Below are 13,819 nucleotides of genomic sequence, written 5' to 3'. Positions count from 1 at the left end.
ACAATCCAGGAAGTTAGGAACACAAATAGAGACGTGTTGTTGGTGGATCGAGAGAAAAATGAGGAACAAAAAGACCAACTTGTAATATGTTTGGATTTCAATGTCCATTATAAAAAAGTGGAAACTATCTTTAGAAAAAATTGGTCACTATTGAAAGCCGATCCAGCCCTGAAAGGGATAATATCAGATTTCCCTAGCTTTAGATATAGAAAAGCCCCATCTTTAAGAGACAAAATTGTTAAAAATGTTCTTGATCCACCCAATAAAAAGAATGTCACTTTTTTGGATATAAATGGGTTTTTTCCATGTAGAACATGTTATGCATGCAAAGCTACAAAAGGCAAGAATAAGAAATTGATGACTTTTTCTTCATCTGTGAGTGAGAAAGAATTCAAAATTGAAGAATGTATCACTTGTAGGACAGAGGGAGTTGTGAACGCGTTGCAATGTAGTTGCGGAATGCAATATATAGGGAGAACTAAACGACCACTTTGGGTCAGGCTCCGGGAACACGTACAAAATATAAAGAAGGGGTTCCCGAAGCATAGCGTCTCTAAGCATTTCGCCAAGTGTCACAACAAAGACCCTAGTGAATTAAAATTTTGGGGTATCACGAAATACAAGAGACATTGGCGAGGTAGCCATAAGGTGCGTACGTTGAGCCAATTAGAGTCTAAGTGGATTTATAGTATGCACACTTATTTCCCTAATGGTTTGAACATCGAGTTTGATGTAAATTGTTTCATTTCTGATTTCTGAGGTAGTTTGAGATTGTGCTGTGGGTATATATTATGTTTGACTATGTAAACTCATGCTTTCAGATAGAATATATGTGTGTGTTTTTATTCGGAGTTGTCCTTTATGGGCTGGTGAAGGATGGAATTAATGAATATTAAAATAAATAAATACTTTCTCTTATAAAATACTCTCAAGAATTAATTATCATTTTTAAATATATTTTTTAATATAGTTTTAAATATTTTTAAATATTTTTATGTTTATTTACCATTTAGGATTATATATATACGGATGCGGTTTTTTACGCAGAAGTATGTGTATGTTTCCGGTTAATGGTATATATATATATATATATATATTAATAATTACGGGCTTTATATTGGTATATATAATGAGAGAACACTATATTTTTGGCGTAAATTAAGTGAGATATGATCTATTTTTATATATTTTTATATTATTTTTTTTTTATTAATAAAATAAAACATTTATATAAATGGGAATGGGTATTAAAGTTTTTCTTGTTTAATATATTTTTGTTGTTTTTAATTTAGATTGCGGTTTGGTGCATTATTATACACTTTTTCTATGTAAATGTGCCCACTGCTGCTATTAGTGTATATATCTCTGCAATATTCCTTTTTGGTGCATCATTATACACTCCTCGTTTTTTTCTGTGTAAATGTGCCCATTGCAGATATTAGCTTATGCATCCCTGCATATTAGTCCCCAGTGGTCTTCAGTTTAATGGCCGCAGGAAGTATCGATGTGATGAGGTTGAGGCAAACACCTGCATGTGGGTGTTTCCTTCTATCCTGGCCGGGTATATAAAGAGCTATCGTCACTGTGATTGACAGCCCTGATGAAGTCACGTGATATTGTGACGTAACGCGTCGGCGTAGCGCGGTGACGTATTTCCGGCGTGGCGGCCATCTTGGTACACCTGTGGATGCAGCTGTACACCCAACAAACATAGATATATCCTCATTTGAGAGCATGAGGGTCTAATGTGGACTGGCTGCTACGTAACTGCATTTTTACTAAAGATTTGATGTTCCTATGGTATAATAAACATACTACACTATGGGAGGATCCCTCTGTTTTTGATATTTCACCTACACCTGGAGAAGAGCTGAGTGGGAATATTATATCCTGAGAAGTGGTTTTGGAGTGCTTTGGTGCCTGGAGGATCTGTGAGAGGGATCCATTACTGCTCTTTGACCCGCAAGGGTCGAAGTGATGAGGTGAGAGGCTAATCCAGAAGGTGGTTGGATTCACAAGCTCTATCTACACTCAGATATCTGCACGATTTGTTTCACCTGTGGTCACTTTACAGTATTATTGGAAACACAGTTTACAGTTTTTTTCACCTTTAATATTCCATTATTGGACCTTTTTTTCACCTTTAATATTCCATTATTGGACTTTGAGTTTGCGTTTATTATTTAGATATTATTTCACTTCACATTTTTGCACGTGTGATGTAATATATGTATGTGCATTTTTTTATGCACATGCGTAAGGATTCAAGTTTGTGTTTTGCCATCATTTTTTATCACTAAACACATCTACATTTATTATTATTGTTATTATTTTAATTTGAGATATTGAATTCCACATTCACCTAAATTAGTTTGAATGTAGCGCAGCATTTATATGGTTTATATTCACTTGATCACTGGTATATGATTTAATGTTAGCAGCTGTTTGGGGTTCATTTATTATTTTAGTTTGTCTAAACACACATTTGGAGCGCAGGAGGGTCACACCATTATTGCTACTATTATTACCTTCCTTCTCCCGCTAGCTCATAATGGAAGTGTTTAATTTCCTAGAAAATAGGTCTATCAATATAGAGGATATTTTCAGTAAAACTCCTCATGAACCCATAGGCGATTTAAATACATTATACAGAAGACTGGGTCATGTAATGGAGAAAAAGGTCAAACTATGGTGGGACATGGTTACCCATGAAAAATATCTTAAAGAGAGACTAGTCCCAAGAAGATTAAGATGGGATGTGCCCATTAGTGATGGTTTGATAGACCAGGAATCTAAAAATGAATGGTTTGATTTCTTTCAAGAGAAGGGTTTGGAATTAATGAGATTTATATTAAAACGCAAACAGAGAAAATTGAGAATTTTAGAAACACAAATTTTAGAAATTAAAGAAAAGATGGAACCATATAAGGAATCTCCAGAAATGGTTAGTCTCGCTAAAAGATTAAACAAAGATTTGGAGAAGGTCGATCTAGAAGTGAAAAATAAAAAGATGAAAAAATATCAAAGGGATATGAATGATTTTAGTAAAGATCAAGTTTTTAAATGGCAATCTTCAGGTGTAGAATCAGAATGTAGTTCAGTTAACACTACTCCCGTCAAAGAAGTACGTTTAGAACCTATTAAGGGACATACGAATGATTACCCAAAAGAAGATAAAAGTCAGGATAAAAGGAATTCTCAAAAGAATCATCCCAAAGGAGATAAGGGATACCATACACCACATAATGGATGGAAACCAAAGAATGGTGGTTCTTTTCATAATAAACCACCAGGGAAAAATAATGGACATGGTAAATCCTATCGTCCACCGTATAGACCTTATTATCCCAAACCCAACCAATATTATCAACAGCCTTATGGACCTCCTTATTTCCCTAGGCAGGAATTCAGACCTTTTTATCCGAGAAGTCCGAGACAGGATAATAGGCCTTACTACCCCAGGAGTCCAAGACAAGAACAACTGGGATGGCAGGGACCACGGTATGAAGGGAGGAGTCCCATCCCGGTTTATAATAGATATGAACCATTGGATTATGAATACCAACAGAGGAATTTTTTAGGGAGGGAGGGTGGGGAGAGAAGTCCCCGGAAAGAAGTAGGTGCCAATCTAAGTCCCGGAAGACAAGAGGGTGCAGAGCAGGACAGAAGGTCCAAGCGAAAAAGAGAGTAGTAGGAGAGGGTATTTTTAATATTAGTGGTACTACACTCACCAAGGAAGAAATTTTTGTATTGGATAAGGGATTGAAGTTTGCCCCCCCAAAACCAGCTAACAAATTTGACATTTTTATAGATTTACAGAAATTTATCAGAAAGATTAACATAAAAAAGTATTTTATGGGTTTATCTAGTACTAATAAAATGATTAATAATGTACCAGTTAGTAATATTCAACACACCTGTTTAAGGAATAAATCCTTATTCAACCCTCAGACTAGCAATAACTGTCAAATAGAATCTTTTAAAAAAAATGGTAAGCCAAGATTTGGAATCCCTTAAACTCCCTAGGTTTCGGCCTAATATAGACATGCAAAAAGGAATTAAGATGTTAACACAGAGAAATGACATAGTGGTTAGGCCGGCCGATAAGGGAGGGGGTATTGTGGTCATGTCAAAGAGTTACTATTTGGAAGAACTGGGTACCCAATTAAGTGATGAGAATACCTACGAAGTGATTAAAAGGGATCCTACAATTAAATATAAGAAAGATCTGGAAAAGTTGATTAAAAGAGGACGTGAAAAAGAGTATCTGAATAAAAAAGAAGCCAGATATCTTGTTCCTGAAATGTGCAGAATTCCCATTATCTACACCATCCCGAAAATTCATAAAAATAGCATTTGTCCTCCGGGACGTCCTATAGTTAATGGGATTGGATCTTTAATGGCACGATTAGGGCAATACGTGGATATGTTTCTCCAACCATTGGTGAGAGAAACTAGGTCGTATCTGAGAGATACTAAGCACCTAATACAATTGTTGGAGAAAATAGATGGTAACGATGTGATCTTGGCAACTGCTGACGTCTCATCGTTATATACAATTATTGGTCATACAGAAGGGGTGGAAGCTACAGAATGGGGTCTAAGAAAATATGGAAATCTGAAAAGAGGGCAGAGAAAATATATTTTGGATTGTCTAGAATTTTGCTTAAAACATAATTACTTCTGGCATATGAACGTGTTTTATAATCAAGTTAAGGGTGTAGCCATGGGAGCCCGTTTTGCTCCCAGTGTGGCAAACATGTTCATGGCACACTGGGAAGAGATGGCAGTTTATTTGAGTCCCCCGAAAGAATTAATTTTGTTTAAAAGATACATAGATGATATTATAGTAATATGGAAGGGAAGAGAAGAAGATTTATTATGTTTCTGTGAGAATTTAAATAAGAATACTAAAAATATTGTTCTTACATGGGAACATAGTCGTGAGTGGATCAGCTTCCTAGATTTAGATATTAACATCATACAAAATAAAATCATCACAAAGACATTCTTTAAGAGTGTTGACAGGAATGGATACATCCCTCGAGATAGCTGCCACTTCCCGCCGTGGTTATTAAATATACATAAAGGTCAAAATATCAGACTCAGAAGGAATTGTACGATGCAGGAGGACTTTCTGAGCCAAGCAAAAAATATAGGCCAGAGGTTTGAAGCCAAAGGTTACCAGCAAGATTCCATTAATAACACAATCCAGGAAGTTGGGAACACAAATAGAGACGTGTTGTTGGTGGATCGAGAGAAAAATGAGGAACAAAAAGACCAACTTGTAATATGTTTGGATTTCAATGTCCATTATAAAAAAGTGGAAACTATCTTTAGAAAAAATTGGTCACTATTGAAAGCCGATCCAGCCCTGAAAGGGATAATATCAGATTTCCCTAGCTTTAGATATAGAAAAGCCCCATCTTTAAGAGACAAAATTGTTAAAAATGTTCTTGATCCACCCAATAAAAAGAATGTCACTTTTTTGGATATAAATGGGTTTTTTCCATGTAGAACATGTTATGCATGCAAAGCTACAAAAGGCAAGAATAAGAAATTGATGACTTTTTCTTCATCTGTGAGTGAGAAAGAATTCAAAATTGAAGAATGTATCACTTGTAGGACAGAGGGAGTTGTGTACGCGTTGCAATGTAGTTGCGGAATGCAATATATAGGGAGAACTAAACGACTACTTTGGGTCAGGCTCCGGGAACACGTACAAAATATAAAGAAGGGGTTCCCGAAGCATAGCGTCTCTAAGCATTTCGCCAAGTGTCACAACAAAGACCCTAGTGAATTAAAATTTTGGGGTATCACGAAATACAAGAGACATTGGCGAGGTAGCCATAAGGTGCGTACGTTGAGCCAATTAGAGTCTAAGTGGATTTATAGTATGCACACTTATTTCCCTAATGGTTTGAACATCGAGTTTGATGTAAATTGTTTCATTTCTGATTTCTGAGGTAGTTTGAGATTGTGCTGTGGGTATATATTATGTTTGACTATGTAAACTCATGCTTTCAGATAGAATATATGTGTGTGTTTTTATTCGGAGTTGTCCTTTATGGGCTGGTGAAGGATGGAATTAATGAATATTAAAATAAATAAATACTTTCTCTTATAAAATACTCTCAAGAATTAATTATCATTTTTAAATATATTTTTTAATATAGTTTTAAATATTTTTAAATATTTTTATGTTTATTTACCATTTAGGATTATATATATACGGATGCGGTTTTTTACGCAGAAGTATGTGTATGTTTCCGGTTAATGGTATATATATATATATATTAATAATTACGGGCTTTATATTGGTATATATAATGAGAGAACACTATATTTTTGGCGTAAATTAAGTGAGATATGATCTATTTTTATATATTTTTATATTATTTTTTTTTTTATTAATAAAATAAAACATTTATATAAATGGGAATGGGTATTAAAGTTTTTCTTGTTTAATATATTTTTGTTGTTTTTAATTTAGATTGCGGTTTGGTGCATTATTATACACTTTTTCTATGTAAATGTGCCCACTGCTGCTATTAGTGTATATATCTCTGCAATATTCCTTTTTGGTGCATCATTATACACTCCTCGTTTTTTTCTGTGTAAATGTGCCCATTGCAGATATTAGCTTATGCATCCCTGCATATTAGTCCCCAGTGGTCTTCAGTTTAATGGCCGCAGGAAGTATCGATGTGATGAGGTTGAGGCAAACACCTGCATGTGGGTGTTTCCTTCTATCCTGGCCGGGTATATAAAGAGCTATCGTCACTGTGATTGACAGCCCTGATGAAGTCACGTGATATTGTGACGTAACGCGTCGGCGTAGCGCGGTGACGTATTTCCGGCGTGGCGGCCATCTTGGTACACCTGTGGATGCAGCTGTACACCCAACAAACATAGATATATCCTCATTTGAGAGCATGAGGGTCTAATGTGGACTGGCTGCTACGTAAGTGCATTTTTACTAAAGATTTGATGTTCCTATGGTATAATAAACATACTACACTATGGGAGGATCCCTCTGTTTTTGATATTTCACCTACACCTGGAGAAGAGCTGAGTGGGAATATTATATCCTGAGAAGTGGTTTTGGAGTGCTTTGGTGCCTGGAGGATCTGTGAGAGGGATCCATTACTGCTCTTTGACCCGCAAGGGTCGAAGTGATGAGGTGAGAGGCTAATCCAGAAGGTGGTTGGATTCACAAGCTCTATCTACACTCAGATATCTGCACGATTTGTTTCACCTGTGGTCACTTTACAGTATTATTGGAAACACAGTTTACAGTTTTTTTCACCTTTAATATTCCATTATTGGACCTTTTTTTCACCTTTAATATTCCATTATTGGACTTTGAGTTTGCGTTTATTATTTAGATATTATTTCACTTCACATTTTTGCACGTGTGATGTAATATATGTATGTGCATTTTTTTATGCACATGCGTAAGGATTCAAGTTTGTGTTTTGCCATCATTTTTTATCACTAAACACATCTACATTTATTATTATTGTTATTATTTTAATTTGAGATATTGAATTCCACATTCACCTAAATTAGTTTGAATGTAGCGCAGCATTTATATGGTTTATATTCACTTGATCACTGGTATATGATTTAATGTTAGCAGCTGTTTGGGGTTCATTTATTATTTTAGTTTGTCTAAACACACATTTGGAGCGCAGGAGGGTCACACCATTAAAACATTTCAATTGCCACATCTATCAGGTTTCCCCCAGATAACCAACTGGTTTACTAAAAAAAGCCTTACTGACAAAATATGGAGGCTGCCATTGGATTGTTGACTTATCTTTCTGAAAATGCTAGTTGTATGGCTGTTTTGCTAATAACATTTGTGTACATGGGGGTCACTGAGCTGGAAGACATATGAAGAATAAAGCGAAAAGTGTGGGGTATCAAAAAAACAGACATATAGTACATACTTATATGGCTGCAGCATTGCTCCAATGCTGTAGCTCTCCCCTCCTGGCTCTAAGACCGAGAACTGAGCATGACCGCTGATCACTCAGTTCTCGGTCTTCACTGAATAGAGAGCAGTGACTGTCAGTCACCACACACTGCTTTGCCCCCCTGCTCACTGAAGCTCTGGACTGTGAAGAGGAGAAGAATCGGCTGGCTCAAGCTCTCAGTGTCACACTTAGAGGCTGAGCCAGCTGCCAGTCAGGCATCTGGGTGGATGCTGACATTAAAGTTGGGATCCTTTCATAGTCTGGACTGACTGTGTGGATAAAGCCCACTGTCAGCTGAATCTGGGTCACAGTGGGCCACGTCAGTAATGTATTCATACAGTTTAAAGCTGTTTAATCTAATGTACTGTGTTCTTCCATAGCTCACACATGAGCCTGTCACCTTGGTGTTGTCAATGAAACAAGAGGTACAAGTGAACAATCTACAACCCGCAATTGTGAAGGTCTATGATTACTCCAATCCAGGTACAGAGCAGTAACAGGTTCTTACAAATCTTATATAGCACCAAGATTTGTAAGTTTTCAGTCATGTCATAGTTTAGCAATATATTGACTCAAGGGCACAAACTGCATTGTCCTTCCTGCTGGAATCATTTTACCTTGTGGCCATGCCATTCCTAACATGATAATCTTTCTTTGTGTTGTAGATAATCTTGCTGTTGCTGAGTATAATTCTCCCTGCAGTACAGGTACTTTATGGTATTTTTCTAATTCCATGTTTTTGTTTATTTCCATGTTTTAATACCTCATGAAGGTCAAGCCCTATAGAATCTCCTGCAATGCCTGCTAAAAGCAGGCAATGCATAAGTGCAAATAGGCTACATGTTCACAGATTTTCTCTTAAATCACACAGTAATGATCAGGTGACGAATGTCCTGTTACAAATAAGCAATATTGACACGGTTTATAATACATGTCTGTATGCTCATTATCTACAGCCTACAGGAAAGGTGTCATTATAGGGCAATGAACATTCTGCAGGCTACTGGCAAAGGTGTCTTCATGTAGAGCTGCAGTGCCAGTTCCTAGTGAACTACTGAACTACATCCACGCATAATACCTGTGTGAAATTGGAGGCAGCATTTCAAAATTCAAAATGCATGTATAAATTAAGTGATAAAGCTACTATTAGCATTTCCAGCTCTGTGTGAAATATTATTAACAATGAAAATTAGATGTTCGGTGCATAAAATTAAAAAATGCAATGTAATGCGTGGACCAATCTTTTTTTCTGAAAATGTCATTCACATGGTAATTCCATTATCATCTTCTGGCTTTAGTTTTCTGTTAAAGGATTCCCAAGCTGTCTGGCTCTAGGATGGTACCACTGGCTCTGCTCCAGGGAAAATGCCCTGCCCACTAAGTAACACTCACTACATGGTTTACTGGGGATGGGAGTGTGCCAATTGCAGATCTCTTTCTCTGAAAATACTAGTTTCTGGGCAGCCATCTGGTTTTAGTATGTTAAGTTTGTGATCTAAACAAGTTTGCATTCAAAGCTACACTTCAGTTAGAAGAAAAATGCTCCCTTGCAGTGGGGATGCCCCTGTACTGCAAGGGTTAAATGCTTGTTTAGGTCTAGGGGGCTCAAAAAGCACTTTTACATATTTGACCCTCCACTCCTGCAGGCTTCCTGTAGGCTGTAAGTCTGGTCTGCGCATCATTCTTTTCCCCTATACACCGGCAGTCGCAGGTGCATGCACTGGACCTGAGGATGCCGAGGGGATGATCTAATGCTGGCACACAGGGGAGTAGAAGGAGAGCACCAACTGCCAGAGGATCAGGTAAGTAAAACTGCCTTTTATGGCCCTTGAACCTAAACATACATTCAACTCTTGCAGTGCAGGTGCCGCCCCACTGCAAGGGAGCACTTTTTCTTAACCCAGAAATAGACTTTAAGAATTTCTCACTTCTTTCTGACTTCCCTGATCTACATACCTGTCTCTGGTTTGTAACTTGAAGTATTGAAGTCTGTGGCTAAGCATAACAGCCAGGTAATTAGCATTTTGAGAAGGACCAGTCAGATGTGGAGGCCACAATATTTCTGTCAGCACAGGTCTCCACTGACATCAGGACTGACTTCTCCATTCTAAAAGTGCTCCTTGCCTGGCTGTTGTGGTGATCCAGTAGATTTGGTCTAAAAAACTGTGCAGATCCAATTGTGACTTCACTAGCTGCATACAGTATGTTTCAGGTTAGTGACTCAAAATACTTTGATTTTGTCCAAAATGAACTATGAATATACTTTAGTGCAATTCTGAGCGGATGGTAATTATATTAAACCTTTCACTCTTCACAGGTTCCTAGAATGGAGAGGACATTCTTTAACAATCTTTAACTTCATCAAAGGACAATACATTTTACATCTGACCTACAATACGCTAACAACCTTTAATGCAATAAAATATTAATTTGATTGGAAAATGTGTTATTCTAAAGCCTCTTAATGGCTGTGTCACCCATGGCAATGAATGAATGAATGAATGAATGAATGAATATAGATTGAGAGCAAGCCTCCTTTTGATGTATCCTTATCCTTAAATGCATAGGAAGGTTTGAGAAGCCAAGAAGGTCACCTATTATATTCCCATTTTATAGGCATTAGCACAAATCCACATTTCCTTCTAAAAGTATAGTTATGCTAAAATAGTAATATTTTGTAAATCTATGAGAACAGTCTTTACCTAGGAATTAGCATTTATTCTAAAGAGACACTCTCACTTTGTCCATTTAGGGAAAAGCAATGGTGTCTTTAAAAAGCCCAGCCAACAGATATTCACTTTTCTAGTGGTCCCCCCCACTGCCTAGCAATTGGAGGTGGACCAGAGCACTGTTACATGGGAAGAGGCCATATGCCACAGCCAGAAGCACCAGGTTTCATCACTGGCTGAGGCAGGCACAGTGGCGAGTATCAATGAGTCAGGAGGAGGCTTTTTCACAGCCATGAATGGACAAAACAAAATTGCCTCTAAATACATTATTATTCAGCTTCTTGAATAAGACAATGACAGGTGCAAGGAACAATGCTAATGTATGAAGCACAAAACCATAGAATTTCAGGTAAAGATAGGATAGTAAAAATAAATCACCAATTAGTACACCTCCCTATACAAAACCCTAAACAGTTAATACAATTTTGAAAATCCTCACCATTTAGGAGAATTTTCATGACCTCACCTCTGTAATTCAAAAGATAATAGCATCTGCTCTGCCAAGGAGGTGCAACAGCAGGGATTACATCATATTCTCTCTCCTTCTCTCTCTCTCTCTCTCTCTCCTCTCTCACTCCAGTAAAAGGAAACTACAGTTCCCATCAAGCACAGGGAATTGTAGTGAATATAGGCAGGAGCTCTAGACCTGTATATGTTGAATGTGTCTGAGAGTCCCCCCCACCACTGCAGGTGGGGCTGAATTACATTACTGCTTCCTGGAGAAAACTGCAGAAGGGATGTGCCAAGACCAGTGGCTGGGGGAATAGGAGGAAACCAAAGACAAGTAATGATTTGATCTGAAAATAAATATGCTATTCCAGGGCAACTACTGTGTGAACCAAAAGATGGATGACATATTCAGTGAAGGTAGGAAATCAGCAACAAGGACATGTAAAGACGTTTTTGGAAGGAGTTCTGCATTAATTTAGTGAAAGACATAAGTTACTGGACCTTAGATATTGCATTGCACTGAATTTAACCAAATGTTTTTCAAGGCAATCTAAAGCTTGCCTAGTAAACAAACACATTTCTAATCTGCACTTGTCTAGCACAAGGGAGATTTTGCTCACTTTGATTTATTAATGGCACATTTGTTATGTTGTTTTGTGTTAACTAGGAAAACTTTAATGGTGGAACTTCCTAAACTGCATAGAATATGTTAACATACAGAAAATGCTGGAAGCATACCTACCTAAATACATAAAGTGATTCTTAGTGTGGTTACATGATCATCCCGAAAAGCAAATAGCGGAACTTGTCCAACAGTCTGTAGCCCTTAAGGCAAAATTAACTTCTGTCATTAACTTGTATTCTCTTTTTCTCTATGTAATTTTACATATATTGTGTTGCATTTAAAAATGTAATGGTCTTTGGGACACTACATTATTTATATTTTCAGTTACAATAGGTCACAAATATATAAATTATCACAGAGAAATAAATGACGTGTCATGGATGTATGCTACCTGAACAACCTCCTCTCAAATAGAGTCTTTAACACTTAATCTGACTCCAACATTTAACCCCTAAAGCATAAACCCCAATTCTTGACAAAGTCTCTGCCAGTTACATTGTCAGGGCTCTGGGGTATGACCAGAGGTATGTGACTGACGCAGGGAAACGCAGGCTTCAGATAAGTTATAAACAATATAATTTATTAAAGACTAACAATACAAACATAAACGCAGTGCAATACTAAAACATAACACAGTGCAAACGAACCAAACCAAACCACCCACAGATAATACATACAATGCAAGCGTCGTCAGGCAGGCCGGGTCAATAACAATCGGGCAGGTAGGTACAGGGGGTCAGGCAGAGAATGGTCGGGGTCACAAGCCAGGGATAAAACAGGAGAAGTCAGCCGAGGTCCGGGTCAGGCAGGGTCAGCAACGAATCAGACAGAGACAGAGACAGGAACAGGAACAGGGATGCAGGAACAAGATACAGGGCCCAGGAAAAACACACACCAAGGCAAGGACTGCAGGTCTGGCCATCACTTAAATGCACCTGCATAAGCAGTTTCAGGTGTTTGGCTGGCTGCAGGGTTGAGTCTCTGATTGCTGGGAGCACCCGCTGGCCAGCCCTGGTACTGCAGCCCACAAGGCAGGTGAGTCCCACCATTACTGGCAAGTCCATTCCTAACATACATCCTCAGATTCCCCCAGCATGTATTTTATACTTTATATTTTTGCATAATTATCTTTTTCAAATGTTTTCAGGTTGTTCACCTGACATCGAGGGTCCTCTTATTCTTCACCACTTCCTCACCAGAAGGTGCTCCTCAGTGTTTCAGTGTGTTGCACTGACGTCATTGCTGGTCTCTTCATTATTATACCGTAACTCTTCACTCACAGGATGTTCTTAGGCTTCTGGGTTAAATGATGTTGGGTGTCACTGAGCCTGGAAGACTGAGGATATCTAAATTTGTAAAGGAATTACTGTGGGGGACCGTGCATAATAATTAACAAAAGGGATGAGAAATGAGAAAAGTTAATTGTTGGGGTTTACATAATTTTTAATAAAGACTTTGTTCATAAAACACAGTGTGTGATCTGGGCTTTCCGACTACAGTGGCCTAGGACCTAGGAGGGAGTTCTTAAAAATAAAATCACTTAAATGAAGCATGTAAATTATTATGGATATTGTCATGGTCTGGGGTCAGGCTTGGAGGCCAGTGGCTATAGCAGTAGAGAGTATCAAACAGTAGTCAGCTGGATGAATACACAAGAGAATCCCAGAGTGTGACGTGGGCTCACCCAAGGCGTGGGGTCTAACCAGTAACCAGCCTTCGTAAGGGCTCCTGATGATGAAGGTTTACACTGCATGTTAATGTCAAGTGGAAGCCCTCTGGTTAGCCCCAGCAGGCAGAGAGCAAGCTGGGTCAGGTAACAGATTTAGCAGGTAGGGAACAAACAGAAGCGTAGTCACTGAACAAAACAAAGGTCAGTATTGAGTAGTAGCTGGATGGGATCATGTGGAAACTTAGTCGATGAACAAGCCGAAAGGTTGATAATGAGTAGTAATGAAGATAAGGACAGCAGCAGCTATGTAAAGGAGCAAGATATTGGCTAGGGAAAGCACAATCATCTGGCAAACAGGAAGTGC

At 38.0% G+C, this 13,819-nt stretch overlaps 1 protein-coding gene across 1 annotated transcript in view; it reads left to right on the top strand.

Moving 5' to 3' along the window:
• LOC149451735 (alpha-2-macroglobulin-like protein 1) overlaps window positions 1-10,424 on the top strand; it is a 222,347-nt gene extending 211,923 nt beyond the window's left edge. The window contains exons 34-36 of the mRNA XM_089690237.1: window positions 8,363-8,465; window positions 8,648-8,689; window positions 10,300-10,424. Coding sequence (XP_089546363.1) covers window positions 8,363-8,465; window positions 8,648-8,689; window positions 10,300-10,307 — 153 coding nt within the window. The 3' untranslated portion in view covers window positions 10,308-10,424. The remainder of the gene's footprint in view (window positions 1-8,362; window positions 8,466-8,647; window positions 8,690-10,299) is intronic.
• The last annotated feature ends 3,395 nt before the right edge of the window (window positions 10,425-13,819 follow it).

Source organism: Staurois parvus, unplaced genomic scaffold (assembly GCF_062004578.1).
Source record: "Staurois parvus isolate SC_StPar_1 unplaced genomic scaffold, SC_StPar_1.0 ptg000525l, whole genome shotgun sequence".
NCBI classification, from domain to species: Eukaryota; Metazoa; Chordata; class Amphibia; order Anura; family Ranidae; genus Staurois; species Staurois parvus.
This window is presented reverse-complemented; position numbering and strand designations above follow the sequence as displayed.